Source organism: Carassius gibelio, chromosome B12 (assembly GCF_023724105.1).
Source record: "Carassius gibelio isolate Cgi1373 ecotype wild population from Czech Republic chromosome B12, carGib1.2-hapl.c, whole genome shotgun sequence".
Taxonomy (NCBI): Eukaryota; Metazoa; Chordata; class Actinopteri; order Cypriniformes; family Cyprinidae; genus Carassius; species Carassius gibelio.
In genome coordinates this window covers 11974122-11995050 of record NC_068407.1, presented here as the reverse complement: position 1 = coordinate 11995050, position 20929 = coordinate 11974122, and the positions used below count along the sequence as shown (strand labels likewise).

General features: G+C 36.4%; 1 protein-coding gene across 1 annotated transcript; it reads right to left on the bottom strand.

Annotated features, from left to right (window-relative positions):
• Positions 1 to 3276: 3276 nt before the first annotated feature.
• On the bottom strand, positions 3277 to 20677 carry LOC127968749 (rho guanine nucleotide exchange factor 15). Its single transcript, XM_052570084.1, has 16 exons — positions 20319 to 20677; positions 18369 to 18861; positions 12975 to 13709; positions 12225 to 12276; positions 12037 to 12098; positions 11629 to 11864; positions 9968 to 10128; positions 9493 to 9645; positions 9267 to 9396; positions 8045 to 8119; positions 7539 to 7631; positions 6122 to 6276; positions 5762 to 5929; positions 4813 to 4898; positions 4565 to 4669; positions 3277 to 4458 (listed from the first exon to the last, which is right to left on the bottom strand). Exons 2-16 carry the CDS (start codon positions 18769 to 18771, stop codon positions 4295 to 4297), a joined length of 2778 nt encoding a protein of 925 aa, XP_052426044.1. The 5' UTR covers positions 18772 to 18861; positions 20319 to 20677; the 3' UTR covers positions 3277 to 4294.
• Positions 20678 to 20929: the final 252 nt, after the last annotated feature.

Sequence of the window (20929 nt, the reverse complement as noted above, 5' to 3'; positions counted from 1 at the left end):
GTCAACTTACACTACTATTACTGTTACAAAAGGTTGGCATCAGAAAAATAGTTATTGTTTAAAACCTTTATTCACCAAAGACACAAACAAATGCAAATACATTTTTGAACTTTCCATTCATCAAAGAATCATGTAATATCCTGAAAACGTTCAACATAAATAAGAAGGAGGAATTCTTCTTGAAAACCAAATCATCAGATCATGTCATACACATACCTTCCACATCCTGGTTTAGAGAGAGTCCGGCCCATTTCCTCTATGACACAGAGAGCATATCAATCAATTTCTATTATCTTGCATTTAGTATATTACAGGCCACACAATTACTATAAAGTTATTATTTTTAAGATCCTATTCCAAAAAGCAATACAATATATTTGTACAACAAAAACAATGCAAGACATTAAGAAATAAGCATGCTGACAACAACAGTACATCTTGTACATCTGCATTCTAATGCAGTTCACAAGGCTGACGGCAAAGAGGTGGTAACATAAAGACATATTCAGAGAACACTGTGTTTCATGGGACGTTAGAAAAGCTTGTTTATGATGACAAAAAACTGTACCTGAGGTAGACTGAAGGCAATTGTTCCTGGCACTACGCTTGAGTGGGTTTTCACTGTGAACACAAACTTCTGAGTGGGTGTGGTTTTAATGCTCAAATGTCTTTAAATTTAAAAATGAAAAATAAGGAAAGAAAATTATTACATGCATTCTGACATCTCTTATGTTTTGTGATTCATTACACATAAAAATACTCACTGGCCAGATTTAAAGTGCTTCTCACTTGCAACCACACAGTTTGTGAGAGACAGTTCATCTGTCGGGCATCTCGCTGCTTGCATCAGCTGTACAGGAAAGAAGAAAAAAGCAAGAAAAGCACAGATGTGACGAAGTGATACCAAAATCATAAACGCTGACACTTTACCCTGACAATACAGTACTAGTCAAGAGCTCAAACACATTTGATCCTTTCAAATTATTATTTTCCAGAAGCCACATTTGTCTAGATCAGAGGTCTTTACATTTTAAAAGGCCAACAATACATAAATACATAATGAGTTGTGCTCATAAATTCGCATGCCCCTGACAGAATATGCTAAATGTTAACAAATGTAACAAAATAAGGGGGATCAAGAAAATTGCATGCTTTCATTTATTTAATACTGTCTTGAATAAGCTATTTCACATAAAAGATGTTTATTCATTCTGCACAAAATAACTGAATTTATAAAAAAGACCCTGTTCAAAAAATTTACATACCCTTGAATCTTATTACTGTGTGTCATTTCTTGGATGATCCACGACTGTTTTTATATTTTGTGATAGTTGTTCATGAGTCCCTTGTTGGTCCTGAGCAGATTCAACAGCCTGCTGTTCTTCAGAAAAATCCTCCAGCTCCTGCACATTCTTTAGTTTTCCAGCATCTTCTGCATACTTGACCTTTCGTGACAAGAAAGTTGAAAAATGTTGGCTTCATTAAACCCTGGTGTTGTATTATTGATAATATTGAGAATAATTCCAGACCTTCTACTTTAATATACAGCCTTTAATCATAATGCTGAGTAATGCATACTGCAGTGTGACTGTGTGTTCAGACCCACTTATCCTATTTCTCTGATACACAGAAACAAACACCTGACACACAAAAAACACATACAGTGGGGTCCAAAGGTTTGAGGCAACATTGAAAAGCTGTTTTATCATCATCAGCAGCAGCATTGTTATTTAAACCAGCAAATTTTGTGAAAACCAAATCTAGATTTGAGAACATTTTAATTTGTACACTTTTTTGTGATCTTAGAATTTTTATTTTAGTATTATTTATATACTATTTAATAATATTTTGAATTCGTTTTTATTATATTATTTATTTTTTATATGAAGTTTAAGTCATATGCTTCAACATAAAACATTTTTTAAATATCCTCGTGACTTTTTGTATGTTTTCCTGAAAACTCCTAAGCTGTGTGGAACTTGTCTTCCGGTACTTCCTGGGTGTGAATGACGTGTGCAAACATAGACATATATATTATGTCTATGTGTGCAAACACAGCACTTATGAATGGAGCTGAATAGACGGTCGAAATTATTATTAATTCGTTAATTCTGTGTGACACCAAAACAACTTTAATTGAAGAAATACTCACCCTGCCAGCCATTTCTGTGTTTCTCAGGTGACCAAGATAACTTCCGAGAGAGCAGCACGACTAGACGCTAGACGCTGCCCCTGGCGACTGCTCTCCGCTATCAAACCGGAAGCGAGAATCCACCAAAATAAAAGCACGAACTTTTTGTTATTTTATAACTAACTTTAAAATTGTATCTGAAAAATATATATATATAATGTGTAATTAATTTAATTTTTATAAAAATGTATTCATTATATGTATGTTTTAGCTCATTTGTATAAATTCCTGCCCCCTCATGTTTGCTCTGTCATAGATCTTTGTCACATCGAACTAATGAAAACACTTCAAACTGCACATTGCCCTTTAGATGACGCCAGAGGCATATGGATTTTAACCATGACTTTCTAAGGCCCTAAAATTATCAACATTATCAAAATTGTTCTGAAAACCTGTTGAACATAATCTTCTGCATGCCTTCTGACTGATGGCTCATATGTTTTAGTAAGTAAAAGTAAGCAAAAGGGATTTTAGTATAATTCTAACTGAGAATTTCCAGCTTCAGAGGTTGTGTTACATGTGCTTTTGTTGTGAAATCTTTAATAACTTTGAACAGCAATTCAACATAAGAATAACTTTTATAATAATAGTAATGTGTCAAGATGAACATATCTTGAAGGAACTTGTTTACTTGATTATCCATTCATATTTTTTATTATTATTATTATATAAGCATCATCATACTACAGGACTTTCAAGGAATTAAAACTACAGTTTTGACCATATAAACTAAGCATTTAATATAATATTACTAAGACATATTATTTGGACAAATACAGACAAACTGATACTAATACTAATATAAGCATTTTATGTAAGAGTCTGAATCTCACTGATGTACATTACAAGCTAGCTGAATATTGTTTTGGGCATATAAATCCCTCACAAGTTGTTTCCTCTTTGGAGTGTGAGTGCCATATTCGCACTATATCATACGGTATGGGGCATAAAACTATGGATCATACAAAACATAAAAAAATTGTTTGTTTTTTTTTAAAAAATGCAAACTTTATAAAAGGTTCAATAAAAAACAATTCTCAGGACACTTCCTAATTAAAAAGGGAATAACATTACTCTCTATATCATATGTTTTGACATCAAAAATGTAGAGTTTAATGTACATTTACACCAACTGCCATTCCCACACTCTCAAACAGTCTCACAACGCATGAGGTGTGACTTTAATGGAGCATTGAAGTGTACACCGTGGAATATACCATTTCTGAAGAGTCAGCATATTATAAGCACGACACACAACAGTGTTTAATATCTGGAGCAGATCATGACACTCAATTATGACACTGGGTTTTTAACTCCGAGATGAAAATCTGTCATAATTTACTTCCTTTCATGTCATTCTAAATAGAAAAGAGCAGTATAAACATTTAGCTTTTTCCTACAAAAGATAAAGTCATACAGGTGTAGTAGGACATGACGAGTAAAAATCTATTTATCGGCCCAACTGTATAAAAACACTCATTTTAATGTACCAAAGAACAAAGCATTTTGTTAATAGTAAACGCAAGCTGATTTGTACACATTCAGTGCTTCTATTAAAAACTGAAGACTAGTCATGCAGGTTGTGCCACACATCTTGATCAGTGCATGTGATATTTTGTACCTGCCAGTCAGTTCATGTTATGTGTTATCATGTGACATACATGACTGCACCATTTAACCCTTTCGCATTGCTCAACTGGAATTTCAGTACTTTGGCGTACTTGAAAGAAGTGCTAAACATTACAAGCATGCACAGACTCGCACATAACTGTACACACACACGTGTTTCTGAAACAATGTACAGTACATTCCATATTAGGATCCAAAACAACTGAACATTTGAATAAACTGGACACACTTAAATTAGATTTCCTGAACAAGCACCAAAGTGGCTTTTGTGTGTACGAAAGCAAGCTGTAAAACAGACTTTCCCATGTACTTTGTTCAAAATTCCAACAGAATTTTATTTCCGATCCTGAAACGGATGTTTGAGACACGTCAAAACACTTCCCGTCCATATTGAGTCGGTATCAAACATCTACAGTTTAAAAGCCTACTCCCATTTTAGGGATTCTTGATCTGCCAGGATGCAGTTGATTTAGTCTATTTCATACTTCGAGTTTTGGCGACAATGCCGGCAGCCTGGATAACACGGTATCGCTCTCGGAGGTTGCGTCGCCGGACATGCTCGTTGGTGATTTCTAGTACGTTTGCTACAGGAAACCAGCCTTTCTGTCCATCAGACAGACGGATTCCCTCATACCATCCTAAAGAAGGAAAGAAACCGTCAGATTGATGAACAAAAACACTGTTGGAATACATTTCAACATGTCAGATGTGCTTCCAGTAAATGAAAGGTATAGCATGACACACCTTCGTTGGTTTTGCGCACAACATTGATGATCTCTGTGGGCTCCAGATTTAGTTCATCTGCTTGGTTAGCCACATACTGCTCCACACACTGCACCTGAGGGCAATCTGTCACACAAAGTCTTACATGATTAGAAAGAAAGTAATCTGTAGAGAAAGGTTAATGTGATCAAAATCAAAAGGCAAGCACTAACATGACACAAATGAGTCAGACACCAGAGCAGCTTAGAGAAATAAGCACCCACACTTACCCCAGTCTTCATATATGACTTCTTCTTGATCACTGTTGGCGTCATCAGGGTTAGGGAATGCTGCCAACCACCTGTGCAGGTCAGATCTGATCAGAGAGACAGAAGAAAAGTGAGCACCTACATACTTCTAGTCAAACTGGCTACATGATTCTGGAGATTTCATAGTTTTTCAACTGTGGAAATGTATTATTTGTTAAAAAATAAAGAAATAATAATAATCATACAAACATACACACACACCTATATATATATAGAGAGAGAGAGAGAGAGAGAGAGAGAGAATGAAAGTAAATATTAATAAAACAAAATAAAATATGCCAATATTTTTTTTAATCCAAATTTTGGATGCCTTCTGATATATTGTTGATATACATATTTATTTATTTGTGCATTTGAATTCCTTTTAATGTGATGGTTATACATGCACTAAACATTTGAGGTGCACAATAATTTTTTTTTTTTACTAAGAATATATTCAATTAATCAAAAGTGACAGTAAAGACACTAATGTTACAAAAGATTTCTATAGAAAAAAAAACTAAGTATAATTTACCATGTTTCTTGAGCAGCAAATGAGCATATTATAGTTATATCTGAAGGATCAGATGACACTGAAGACTGGTGTAAAGGCTGCTTTAGCTTTGCTATCACAGGAATACATTTTAAAATATATTATAATATAATTTTTTTTTTAAAGTTATTCCATTTTAATGTTCTATAGTATTTTTATTAAATAAATGTAGCCTTGGTAAAGGTTTTCATAAATATTGCAAAAATCTTACCAACCCAAATGTTTAAACGGTAGTGTACATTAACAAGACTTGTATATCTGAATTACTAACAGGGAAGAAAAAAATCAGCATAAGAGCTCAAAACATAATGGAGCAATGAACATCTATCATGGATGAGTAAAAGAAATCGCATGCAGTTTATTTATAACTCCACGCACTGTGTAGGAGCTTTGAAAACTCTCTCCGTCTGGCGTCCCTGGTGATTCTCCAGCAGAGTCAGAGAGAAGCAGTGCTCCAGGCCGGGCTGGACAGATGTGTCCTCCACAAAAGGAGCCACCTGGACCAGGGAGCGATGGGCATGATCGTGGACTATATACCGCTCAGAACTGCAGCACAGGGAAATAAATGAGTGAAGACTGATTCAGAAACAACTGCAAACGCAAACAATGGTGTTACTTTTTATAAAAGATCATTCAAAAGTGAAAGCATATAAATGGCATGTAAATATAATGCAGTGTTTTGTAACCCTCATAAAACAGAGTAAAGTCATAACACAAACAGGTTTTGCAGATTTCTACCTTTTCTTGCTGGCAATAACAAGTAGGTCATTGAAGAGAAAGAAGTAGACAGGGTTGAATTTGGGGCGGATGTTCAAAAATGTCCCTGCTCTGTTTACTTCCTGCAGTTCTCCTCGTTTCTCCAAATAACGCGTTTGAGAGATAATTGGCACTGCCTAAATAAATGATTCAATGATGAGACAACATTTAAACAAATAAACAGATCAATTTAAATATATATATATATATATATATATATATATATATACACACACACACACATATATATATAGTAAACACATTTTTGCAAGTGATCATGTGACATTCACATTGTAATTATTTTGTTCATTATAAAAAATAATAATAATTCACTGGTGGTCTCAGAATTTTAAATCCCACTGTAACCATCTGTATAATAATAACTGCTTTACAAAGACAGGTTTAAGGAACAGGACTAAATAAACATTAAAGTGTCCCTATTATGGATGTTTGAAAATTAGCCTTCATGCAGTGTGTAACACAGCTCTAAGTGAATGAAAACATCCTGCAAAGTTTTAAATCCAAAAGTGTACCTTGTATAAAGTTATTGTCTCTCAAAAGAGAATCGACTTTGAATCATTCAGATCAACATGAAACATTACTATACTGCCTGCACAATTGTTGGTATTTTCATGTTGGACTGAATAAAAAAAAAACTAATTCATTCTTTGCCACTATGTGCTGCTTTTCGTCAGTACGTTCCAGGTGCGGCGCGCCTGTGGCAGTGGATCAATCTTTTACGCACCTAGTCTATTTTTGTTGTGGTGCACGTACTGAATTAAAGGGGTCATATGATGCGATTAAAATTTTTCCTTTCTCTTTGGAGTGTTACAAGCTCTTGGTGCATGAAGAAGTTATGTAAAGTTGCAAAGACTGAAGTCAAATCCAAAGAGATATTCTTTATCAAAGTTAAGACTCTGCCATGCGCCCCAAAACCGCTCATTCAAACATGCCCTCACATGTCTACGTCACTATGTGGAAATATTTGTGTAATGCTGCCCAAATTTTTACACAAAGAAATAAAGCATGGTTTCAGTAACCGCAGTTATACAGTAGATACTGTGTGTATCTAGGAGAAAGCAAAGGCACTTTATTTGGCCTTCTGAAAGCAGATGGATTTAGGAATCTTTAAGATTACTTACAACAGAACAACAACGCATTTTATGGACGACTGTTTCATGAACCTAGGAGAGGAGGTCATTCTGATTTTGCTACGACAATCTGGCGCTTCAGAATCAGCTACTGTATGTTTTGTTATTAGTTTTAGTACTTGTTATTGAATGTTCAAATGAAGTTTTGCTCATTTTGTGTGTGTGTGAGATAGAGAGAGAGAGGTAGAAATATGAACCTTTCATTACCCATGGTCGGGGCACTTTACTACAAAAGTCAATTTGCTTACCTTTAGTTTGTCGAACTCCAGCATACCATTAATCTGAATCAGCTCCTCCACCTGCTTCATTTTTCCAACCTGAGTATTACATTCTTCAATGATCTGTGAGGACATGCGTGACAAGTTATTTAAGATCATCTGACAACACCTATAGCCATAAACAATACGTACACACACCAAAACATTCTTTCCGTACAGACAATTGAATCCGAATGCATGAAAAACTTATTAAACATGACCTATTTTGGTTCTTTCATGAAAATAAAAAACAAATAACTTCTTTTACTAGCCTAATGCTTTAAAAACCTCTAGTGACCCAACCTGCATTTAACCTGGATTTTCACTCTCTCCCCCTCTCTCCCCTTATTCTTGTCCTCTTTTCCTTTTATCTTCCTCTCTAACAGCCTATGCTGGGAACAATGAGATCTAGTCTGATCAAGGAACTGTGGGTGAGGAGAGGCTTTATAATGAGAGGAAAAAACAGGGTGCATTTATTGTGACCTTGAGGCGTTTACCTTGGACACAGAGTCCAGAGCTTTAGATGCGGTTTTCTCCTTCTCTGTCCCAACAGTCGTTCTCTTTAGGATGCTCTGATGAAGAAAAAATCTGGATTATCTTCATATTACCTGGATCACTTTAAAACAACTCTGCGAACGAAGTAAAATATTTGAAAACAAAAACCTTCCAAAACCAATTGAAATTGGTTCCAACAAATACATATATACTACCATGTACAATTTTGGGTTCATTACAATTTGTATGTTTTTGAAAGAAGTTTCTTATGCTCATCAAGGCTGCATTTATTTGATCAAACAGTAAAATTGTAAAATATTATTCTAATTGAAAATAATAGTTTTTTTTTATTTTTTTTTTTACACACAAAAGGTATTCTCGTAGCGTCATACGATTACGGTTGAACCCCAGATGTCACATGGAATATTTTACTGATCTCCTCTAAGTTTCTGGACTCTTGCTGCCTGTGGGAGGGTAAGAGAGCTCTCAGAATGCATTAAGAATATCTTAATTTGTGTTCCGAAGATGAACAAAGGTCTTACGGATTTGGAACAACATAAGGTTAAGTAATTAATGACAGAATTAAAAAAAAATTTTATTTAAACTTTTAGAAAACGCGTCACGTTGAGTAAATGTAAAAATACAATGTTAAATAATAATGAAAAAAATCTATTGCTCTTTGTTTTAAAAAAGGTTATAAAAAAAAGTCAATAATTACTGATACCGAATAATATGAAACATCATATTGTGGATAAATGTTTTGCTATATCGCCCAGCCCTACACGTACTGCATACTTTGTCCTCAGCAATCTATGGAGAATACTATTTTCGTTGGTGCACCCCAACACATGACACTTGTAATGCCTCTTTGGCACTGACATTGTATCTCCAGCAGCTACTGCGAGAAAACGGTAATGCCGGACTGCTGCTACTCACTCAGGGCTATGTATATGCTAATAAGGCAGAGACTGTGACAGATGGGTGGGATTTCCTCATGTATGACATCATAATAGGGAGAAATCTGGAACCATTCATTTGGAGAGAATGTTTATGATTTACTGGGATTATTAAAGAAATAAATGGGTAGAACTGTACCATTGTAGGCTGGCTGTTTATTACACACTGCCCCACAACTGTGTTCAAACACTTTATAAAAGTCATTTTTGAATTCTATGGCACCTTTAAAAAAAATTCCAAAGTTGATTATGTGAATTATTCACTCACCTCAATGAGCATTTTAATGCGTGTGATTCGCTGAAAGGGCAGCAACTGGAAGGACATAAACGGCAGTCGCTGACAAATGGGCGCCTCCTGGAGTCGGGTGATTACAGTCGCAAACTGAGCGTTAGATTGCCTGTGACAGATATTAGGCATGATAAAAATGCATGATAAGAACATTAGACAAAACAGCTGGAGATCTTGCTTTTGTGTTGGTGTATGAGTTTCTTACATTAGATTACTATAGGTCTTTTCTTGATAACCCTGGTTTCGAACATAGTCTATATACGCAGGGAAATGATGTTGGGCATGATAGTGGATGATGTCACAGATGTCAGAAATGACAACGCTCTCATCTAGACGCTCCTCCAGGTCCTTTAGAAACCTGTCAACAGACAGTGGTATTTGCACATGAATATTTGTGACTGCTGTGACTTGTTTTACAGGCTACACTGCATTGTCGAAGCATCAGACTATTAGTTGCGGAGGACGTATTTGTCCAAAGATTTCATGTTTAAAAAATGTTTTCTATTAATAAAACACTGCCGTCTCAGCAAATTCTGATGGATTACACCTGGAAAATAATTTGTTGCTGTACAATAACAATGCCGCAAATGTAGAATATGGGGTTCATGTATATTCAAAACTAATTTGTTTGGAAAATCTAAACTGTATATTGTCTTCACTTTACACACACAGGAACTCACCTCTTGCTGACCTCTTTGATGCGCAGAATGTTTGAGAAGAGGGTTTTTTTGTCCATGTTAAGAAGAGTGTCATTCAACTCACTTGAGTCCATAAAATGCTCTGTTAGGACACGCAGAGAGCGCTGGTACGACATTTCTGATTTAACCACCTCGAACATGCTCTGCACACAAAGAAAGGAAACACATAAATATAAGACTTAACCATTTCTATCCAGTTCAGATTTTGAGAAAGCAATTACTAACATTGTATTTTCTGGAATGGATTATTGTAATTCCCTTTATTGTGGAGTTGATGTTAGTGCACTTATGCGTTTATAGCTATGTTAAAACAACAGCTTTTAAATACAAATGGGGAGCTTTTTTAATGGTTTAATGTGGGTTTATATATTTTTGCTATCTACTTGTGTTTCTTAGCTTGTGATTGAGAAGCACTTTGGGCAACTGTGCTAATATATATATATATATATATATATATATATATAAACTGTGCTATATAAATATTATTTAATGTATTTTATGTAGAATCTTTATATTGGTAGTAACAGCTTAGTTTTTTCTCCCACATTCACCGTTATTAACTTCTGTAATTGTATTATGCTCATTTGTAATACTGCCACATTTCAGGTAATTTTTTAATTGCATAAAGAAAATAATACATTTAAGTACTTTTAAAATGTACATTTGTATAACTTATATAAAATAAAAAAAATAATAAAAAAACTTCGTATGAATGGGATTTTCTTGAATTATGGTCACGAGTCACGACCATTTTAACTGTGAAGAAAATAATTTAATAAACAAAAGAAAACTTAATATTCTGTGGAAAAAATAAACAATTGTTTAAAAATGTATAAAGATATCTATAATGCTCCAAAAATTATATTTCAGAGAAATGCAGCACAGCTGTTTTCAATTACAATTCTTTCAACAATAAAAAGAAACGTTTCATACTATCAGCATAATATAATAATTTAATGAATTAAACAGCAATGGCTGTGAAAACCATACCACAGGAATAAATTATATTTTAGAATTGTATTTTTAAATTGTTTTAGTATTTCACAATATTACGGTTTTTACTCTACTTTTGATCAAATAACTGCAGTCTCAGTGAGCATTAGACACTAGGGATGCTCCGATCACGATCGGCCGATCGTTAATGCGCATCTCATCAGTAAAGCCGGTTTTCTAATCAGCGGTTAATTCCCTCAGGTGCTTGATTTCACATAGAGCAGCTGTTACTACACAGAGCCATTGTTAACTGAGAAGATGAGCCAATAAACGCTGAAAATTAACGTGATTTGCGCATCTTCTCTATTAACAACGGCTCTGTGTATTAACAGCTACTCTATGTGAAATCACGCACCTGATGGAATTAACCGCTGATTAGAGAACCGGCTTTACTGACGAGATGCGCCTAACGATCGGCCGATCGTGATCAGAGCACCCCTATTAGACACTTATTATCTTACTGGGAACAGTTGCATACATATTTGTGAGGTCAACATCCTGTCTTTCTTTACAGATTTCCATCCTCTCTCTTTTCTTCTCAAATTACTTCTATCCCCAAATATCCCCAAACCCAGAAAGCCTCAAATCTCAGCACTGGCTATGAAGTCTCCTCTGGATTATGTACATGTCCAGTAAGGATCTCTGCTCACCTCTTGGTACTTGCACTCCTCTGGACTTAGGGTCTGCAGGACCCCACTGTTTCGTACTGCTGGCTGGTCCCGCCATAAATTGCTCTGCTTGAGATTTGGAACACTACTGGATCTGGGACGCATGTCTTCTGTCTCTGGGCTGGATGCTAAGTCCAAGCTGGTTTTACTGATGTTGCGACATACCGTCCTCCTGATCTCCTTGTGTATATATGTTTCTGTGTAAAACTGATACAGCTCTGCAAGGGTCAGAAAATATGCCATTCAATTCAAACCCCCAATTTTTACTAATGTAAAGACATCATTCATCACGATTACTTTATAGTGTTTCTTTCTTAACTTGCATCATGTCTGTCTAATAATCTTCCATTTATAACCAGCAATTTATTCAATAAGAAAAAAAAATTATACCCTCATACGTCCCAGCATCCAAGTCAACAGCTTGTTGGTGACGTGGAATGGTTCCTGGAGGTCTAGAGATGTGACAGAGATTGAGTTACACATAGTAAAGTCAAATGTGACAGCTGTGTGACTAAAGCGTAAGAGAGCAGAAACTGTTTGAGAGATGACAGAAATATAAAAAACAAAAATGCATATACTTCTCAGTGGATCCACATTTTTCCCCATCAGCCCCTGCAGTGTCATTCTCATCTGATAATGTCAAGAAAGGAGAAACCAAACAAACACACAGAGAAATTCAACAAATGTCAGTTTGAAAGAAATGCTGCAAACATGTTTTACTTGTTATATAAAGCATTTCTGAGTGAAACAGTGCACTTAAAAAAAAAAATTAAGTATCAGGATTGACTGGATTGTGTAAAGTGTGCATTTCCAAAAATGTTCTGAAAAGGAAAGCAAGTCGTACATGCTTGGAAGTGTTGCTATTCTTAACTAAAACTAAAATGATGAACAATAATTGCCAATTGAGATAAAGTTAAATGATAATAAACTACTACAGTAGTTAACATGAACTAGCAATGAAAAACACTTTTAAAGCATTTACTAAGCTTTTGACTAATTTGATTATGTTTATTCATTAAGCTTTTGAATACCTTGATTAAGTTGATGTTAATTTATAATTTTAATAATACGTTATTAAAATCAAAAGTTGTATCTGTTAATGTTAATGTATCTGTTAATGGCGATTAACTAAAATAAAAGTCCTTTAGTAAATAAAAGCACTGAAATTATTAAAACTAAACTGAAATAAATAAATATTTAAATTAATAATATAAAAAATTACAACAAAAAAATCAAAAAAAAAAAATGTTTATTCACCGTTTAGAACATAATTCATCTTCTTAATAACATTAAAAGATGTCACGTCAACTTAAAAAGCTATTATGTACCTATAGACTTGAGAGAATGATTGTTGTTCTCAAAGGTCTTTGGTGGTGTGGTTCTTTGTAGTCGGGGACTGGCAGGTGGACTGCCTTTTTTAGGGGGAAGCAGAGGGGAGGAAGGACGTGTCTGAGGCTGCGGCAGAATAATGCGAGGACCCCTGTTATCTAAAGGCATTCTGGGAGGAATGGCCAGAGGGGTGTCCTTGCTTACAGTGTCCGGCCTCTTCTGAGGTCTGGGTGGAGCGACCACCTCCAGGCTAACATCGTAGATGGACTCATCTGACTCCTCCAAAAACGGGTCTTTGGGGACGTTTAGAGGAGTCTGGGGAAATGAGACAGCAGAGACAATCAACGTTGGAGGTCCAGGGTCCGATCTCCTCTTCAGCTGCTGCTCTAATAGGTTTCGAGTCTCCTGAAACTTGTCTTTTTTAATTTGCGGTTCCTCCTTTTTGTTCTCGTCTTCAGGTAATGACTCACTCAGAGACTCCGGCTTCTTATTCGACTTGTCTTCTGTCTCTTTCTCTTCCTCTCCTCTTTCGTTCTGATCCTCCGTGTCACTGTACTCGATCTCATCCTCCTCACCCTCGTCATCATCTTGCTCACTAATTGGCACCCATACGAGCTTCATGCCAGGTCTCTGCAGGTGACACATACAGCCACAGTTCTTCTCACAATGAGGCTCTGGAAGAGGGCTGGAATCCCACTCTGCTTGCAGTTTGCCGCTTTCTTTTCCATCAGGAGCTAGAAGAGGACATGGATTATGGTCAGGTTTTAAATGAACTTTAAGATGGGTAATAAAGTGATGCTCTTTCATTTATTTATTTTTAAAAAATGCAATTCATACAATGACTTGAATACAAACAAAAAGCTTGTTTTTTTGTATGAATTTTTTTTTTAGAAATATGTTTTGGGATATATGAAATTAATAAATTACATTTTTTTAGTTTGGGTTATAAAATGCTATGGAACACTACACGTCTTGCATTGATTCATAAATGTTTTTTCATGCAAAAATAAGTTTTCAGACTAGTTGAAAGAAAACATCCAAAATACACATTTATGTGTTTAATTCTATTAAAATGTATTTAGTTAAGTCTGTAAACACCAATTACAATACATATTTTAAAGGATTTAAAGGTCTCAAAATGAGTTTTTTTCTTTCTTTCCCATGCACTGAGATAGGAAGATTCTTTCATTTTTTATTTTCATTTTTTATCCCATAAATTAAAGGTTTTTAGAGTGGTTTGTTTGTATAACATTCACCTGAATTATATAGTATTTTATTCTTTAAAAATCGTAAAAAATTCTTAAAAAAATTTTTACAGTATTTTCTAAATTATGGAGAGGTTAAAACCTTTCACTCTACTATGTCATCAAAAGAAAAAAACATTAATCTGGATTTATCGAATGTTCATATTTCTATGTAAAAATAAATTTGTATGAACAATATATTGGAAGGTTAAAGGGGGGGTTAAATGCAGAGATGGGACCAAGTCACACATGTGCAAGTCTCAAGTAAGTCTCAAGTCTTAACCTTCAAGTCTCAAGTAAGTCCCAAGTATTTTTTTCTTGGGCAAGTCAAGTCAAGTCAAGTCACAAGCTATGTCAAGTCAAGTCCAAGTCAAGTCATCTTAATATTGTTATTTTACCTGCAGAATCTGATCTTAATAAAGTTAAAAGACAAAATATAAGTAACTGTCAGTAAATTAAAATAATTTGGATTTGCATTGTAAATACTCATGTTCAGTAAAATACATCATGGAATCAAACAAAATTGTAACTTCCTAAAATTATTTATTTTTCACTTCTGCCAACAGTGTTTGAAATGTTTTACATTTTCAACATTGAGTCCATAAAACTAAACATCCAACAGACTCCTCTCTGAACACCTCTCTCTCTCTCTCTCTCTCTCTCTCAAACACAGTTTACATACAACATTAAACTGTTACATTTCTTCTCTCTCTCTCTCTCTCTCTCTCTCTCACACACACACACTCTCTCTCTCTCTCTCTCTCTCTCTCTCTCTCTCTCTCTCTCTCAGAGTATAGAATATAAATATGACGTATTTTCAGTTGTTTCATACTTTTTTGTTATGTACAGTACAGACCAAAAGTTTGGACACACCTTCTCATTCAAAGAGTTTTCTTTATTTTCATGACTATGAAAATTGTAGATTCACACTGAAGGCATCAAAACTATGAATTAACACATGTGGAATTATATATGGAATTATATACATAACAAAAAAGTGTGAAACGACCGAAAATATGTCATTTTCTAGGTTCTTCAAAGTAGCCACCTTTTGCTTTGATTACTGCTTTGCACACTCTTGGCTTTCTCTTGATGAGCTTCAAGAGGTAGTCACCTGAAATGGTCTTCCAACAGTCTTGAAGGAGTTCCCCGAGAGATGCTTAGCACTTGTTGGCCCTTTTGCCTTCTGTCTGCGGTCCAGCTCACCCTAAACCATCTGGATTGGGTTCAGGTCCGGTGACTGTGGAGACCAGGTCATCTGGCACAGCACCCCATCACTCTCCTTCTTGGTCAAATAGCACTTGATGCCTTCGGTGTGACTCTACAATTTTCATAGTCATGAAAATAAAGAAAACTCTTTGAATGAGAAGGTGTGTCCAAACTTTTGGTCTGTACTGTATATATATATATATATATATATATATATATATATATATATATATATATATATATATATATATATATATATATATATATATACACACATGTAATATGCACTTCTCATGATTGGGTAATCGCGGCAGCTACATTCGTTTTTCTGATTAATTGTTTTGCTCTATGAGAAAGACAAGGTAACAAAATATTCGGGGCTTATGCCCCCTTAGCCCAGCCCTAGCGCCGCCCCTGGAATGCGTTTTTTTGACGGCCTGCTAGCGGATCATTAGGGGCCGTTCACATCACGTCTTTTGCGCGCGCAAGTTCGTTATTTCCAATGTAGGCGCGCGGTATGCGCGCTCATAATGGAAGCAACGCGCTCACGACGCGCACCGCATCGAGTTAAAAACATCTAAACTTTTCAGAATGCCGCAAGCGCACCGCAGGTCATGTGACAATAACTAACCAATCAGCTTCATCCTTTCCCGTATCAACGTTGAAAGCTCAGCTAAGATGAAGGAACAGCTGATCATAGCTGTATATGGATTGCCATTTTGAAATGAATTTAGTAGCAGAGCTACTGCGAGCGATTTTTAGTGCTGCAAATCCATTTATCCTTTGCTGAAATTCCCGCGTCTTCATTGAGAGAGAGCGTGTCATGGATGCTTAGCAACGACAGACGCCCCAGGAGCACTTCTGCCCGAGCGCTTTGGAAAGAAGTAGAAAGCGGCGCGACTAGCGTTTTCCACGCGTTTTTAGGCGCGAACTATTGAAGACAAAAGCAATGACCCTCGGTACCTCTCAGGCTGACATGTTGATGTGATGTGATATCTGATTTAAGTGGGCGTGGTGTGTGTAAGGTAGAGAGGGCATGACTGATGATAGTGTCCTGATCCAGTCACGACGCTATTCTCAGCCTGCGCTCCAGCTGAGTAATCCACTTTATTTTAAAAAATAATTTATATATTTTATATTCAAACTGAAAACATGATTTGATTAACACTCAAGTCATTCAAGTCATCGTGTCTCAAGTCAAGTCAAGTCCCGAGTTTTTAACTTCCAAGTCCGAGTCAAGTCTCAAGTCCTAAAAATAGCGACTCGAGTCGACTCGAGTCCAAGTCACCAAGTCACAAGTCCCCATGTCTGGTTAAATGCTATTTCATGCATACTGAGTTTTTTACACTGTTAAAGAGTTGGATTCCCATGCTAAACATGGACAAAGTTTCAAAAATTAAGTTGTACGTTTGAAGGAGTATTTTTGTTCCCAAAATACTCCTTCTGGTTTGTCACAAGTTTCGGAAAGTTTTTTTCGAGTATGGCTCTGTGTGACGTTAGATGGAGCGGAATTTCCTTATATGGGTCCTAAGGGCACGTCTCCCGGAAGAGCGCACGCTACCGTACAGCGAGGCTGAGCACAGACATTTCACTGATCAGAGCGAGAGCATCGCGAAAAGTCACAAAAGAAGTGTGTTTTTGGTTGCCAGGGCAAGACAACCCTGCACAGATTACCAAAAAAAAAAAAACAGCATTAAGGGACCAGTGGATGGAGTTTATTTTTACAGAGCATCAACGGAGCTGTGCGAGTGTTTTTGTTTGTTCCCTGCATTTCGAAGATGCTTGTTTTACAAACAAGGCCCAGTTTGACGACGGATTTGCGTATCGTTTATTTGTTAAGGATGATGCAATCCCAACGAAAAAGGGTCACGATCGTGTGTTGGAACCGCAGGCGGTGAGTAAAACTGCTTAAAATATCTCTGCCTCCTTGTTAGTGCGTCCGCCTCCCATGCCGGAGACTCGGGTTCGAGCCCCGCTCGGAGCTGCTGCTGCTCTCGTTCAGTTTCAGCCTCGGGATCTGATTCTGGATCATAAATAAACGGCTGAATCTGACTGTAAGCCATGGTTTGTTTTGGATGATGGTTTTTCCCTCACGGTAATGTCACAGCTTCCACATGTTCTCAACGCAAAAGCCTACTGGCGCTCGTGATTCTTTAGCTCCGCCCACACGTCACGCCTCCAGCCGGTCGTGTTTTTCCGGGAAAAATTGGTACAGACTATCTTTCTCTTATGAATATAATAAAACTAAAGACTTTTTGGAGTTATGAAGGATGCAGTACTACTCTATAGGTACTCAAGATTAACAGGAGATTGAGTGAAAACAAGCATTTCACTCCCCCCCCCCCCCCCCCCCCCCCTTTAAGTAAAAAAAAACAATAACAAATGCTGGTGCATTTTTGTGCTTTTTTTCTGTTATGGCTCTTAAACTTTGGAAGAGCCTTTATGGTAAGACACTATCTAGATAAAAGGCTCAAGTCTTTAGGCAGACATTACAGCTGAATTACTAACAAAACGTTATATTCAATATTCCAAGTATCAAGCATTTTTTTTATTTATATTTAATAATGGCTTCCATTCCAAGCTTTTCATTCATCAGTACTGTTCTTACTGTATTTTTGATCAAATAAGTGCAGTCTTGATGAACATAAGCCCCTAAACTTTTGAATGGTAGAGTAGTTTTAATATAATTAGTTATTTTACTTACTGAGTTTTATGAACACAAACAGCTCGCATTTCAGAAGTGTCACACACAAAGTTCACATTCAAAGTTACTTTCGAAAATATATGGTAAAACCCAAACTAGCAATTTACATTCCATCTCTCCAAGGTTACTAGAAACACTAACAGAGAGCAGCAGAGTGTGTGTGTGTGTTTCTCCTGAGGAGATTTTCTATGGTAGTAGGTCAAACAAATCCTGAAAAGAAAGGAAATACACCACACCTGATCGGCTTCCATCAACAGCACTCAAAGCTCCTTCTTGTCTCTCTTGGCAGTCCACCTCGTCTTTCTGTCCACTGTGATTTTGTCTGGCCTTTGGAGACAGAGGAGGTGCCTTGCCATCGCTGGTGGGGGAAGAACTTTTCAGTTTGCGTCTGGGCTTTATTGCAGGAGGTCTTTGCTGTCTCCATTCTATGCTGGTGCTCTTTGCTGTTTCTCCATCTGGAATCTTAGCCTCTGGCTGGCTGAACTGGTTGACTATCTCTTTGACATTCACAGAGTTCTGTGAGGCTGTACCTTCCACAGATGAAGTGTCTGAGGTATTATTGGACCGCTTGATAGGAACCGGGGGTCTTTGTTTAACCTCAGGTTTCTGAGGCAGATTCTGAGACTCTTGAGAAGACATCTTGATCTTGGATTTGATGTTTAAACCACAGCAACCTGGCCAATATGAGGCCAGGCAAGAAGGGTCACCGAGAGCACTTCGATTTTCAACCTGCAGTAACAAATAGTAAGGACATTAAACATGACTGATGCATCCTTACGGACATTTTCCATCACTTGATCAATCCCAGATCACCTGCCATTGCGGTGTATTCATTAGATATATTACAGTTCTGGCTGATACAGCTAAATGGGTGATATTAATGTCACAATGAAACAGGATTCCATGTTGTGACGAACATCAGAGTGTAACAAATTGACCAAAATTGCAGTCTGGTGACTTGGTTGTTGTATTTATTGTTGATTGATTTTTTAATTTTTAGGCATGTTGCATAAAAAAAGTGGAGGTACGTGATTGTTAACTTCAAAGGACATTCTTGCATTTGGATTAAACATTGTGAAAACTGAAAAGATAAAACATGCACAATTATTCAGATCTAAAATATCATTAAATAAAATAAATAGCAATGATCTTTGTACTGGAGTTACCTCACACCATACAGGTTTACCTGCATTACTAGACATTAATCTTACAGGAAAAAGTCTACATAAAATATGATATAAATGATATGAGCTGAACTTACAATCAGACTGGTTAGTGAAACGTCATGCTGGGAACAGAATGAAACTTGGGTACTTTAACCTTTCAGATTCCAAAAGCCTATGCATGTCTTAGAATTGCATGATGAGATTAAACTAAAATGATTAGTGGTAAATATATACCCTTTTATTGCTTATTGGTTCTCCTTATTTAAAAGCAAATGCAAATGCCTTGAATTGAACTGATTTGGAATCTTGGTTTGGAATAAACACATTCTGGAAATACTGTAAGGGATTGGGTGTGTCAACAATTCTATAGTCAGGCTAAACTTTGGCATCATTGACTTCACTTGACTCGCACACCTCAGGCTCGAGCAGGTCTGTCAAGTTCTCCACTGCTGCTGTGCACTAATCTGTTATCCTGAACATACAAAGCTCAACCAAACCAGAAAGAAATGTTGGTGAAACAGGGCGGTTGAAAAGGTTACCATTTAAATGGGCGATAGTGTTTTGTAAGTTTTTTTTGATTGTTGAAGGTATAAACATCCCCTAAAGCAGCAGGACACCCAATGCCTGGGCAGTTTTTTTTCCAGAAAAGACACTTCCCCTCCAACCTATAAACATATTGGGGTCAGAATCCTCCTTTCCTGTTGAGAAGCTTGTCTTTGCTTTGAAATTCCTTAGAATCAGTGGAATGTTGGGATGTATATCAACAGTATAAATAAATATTTAAAAAAATCAAAAAGTATGTTAAAGTTAATCAAAAGTATGATTAACGTAAAAATGCAGAAACTTCTTTTCTGTTAGGATTGGGTTACAGGCTAATTATAACTACCTGTATATAAAAACAATATAAGTCAATGGAGTGTCCCTTTTTAGATAGGCAAAAGTGTGTCTGTGTTTGAGATATTGTAACAAATTCAATTTCAATATTTTAATTTCAATGTAATATTACACCAGACTACTTACCAAATGTGTCTCACTCTCCTATATATAATCCATAAAGAAAAGCGAATTCCTGCAATGTGTCCAGAGCAAACTTCCTCATAGAAACAAAAACATTAGAGCGGCGTGGTGTTACTCTCAAAGTGCACATGAACACATCAGTGCACGAGCAGTTAGACATCCATGTTAATACACTTGTTTAAAATGACAGCAACAGATCGTCGCATCCCAGCCCGAACTTCATATCCGTACGGATCTGATCAGACGTTACTTTCGTCTTTATTCTTTTGTTGTCCTCTCCGGTAAATCCAGGCGCACCTCTGGCTCTGTCTGGGTAAGAAGAGCCGCCAGCTGGAGAGGGACAGTGTGATTAGTGCACACTGCTCCTCCCATTGATTCCAATAACATTCTTTCCCGCACACTAGTCCGGTTCGCGAACGAATCGTTCGATTTAACCGGTTCTTCTTAGTGAACCGGTTGAACCAGTTCACCAAATCGGAATGAATCGTTTATAAATTTTAATATGCAATAACTTTATTGAAACAAAACCCATATAACTATAATACCCTGACTTTTCCTTTTTTTATTATAACATTATTATTTTATTAAAATTACAAGACAAAAAAGAGTTCTGA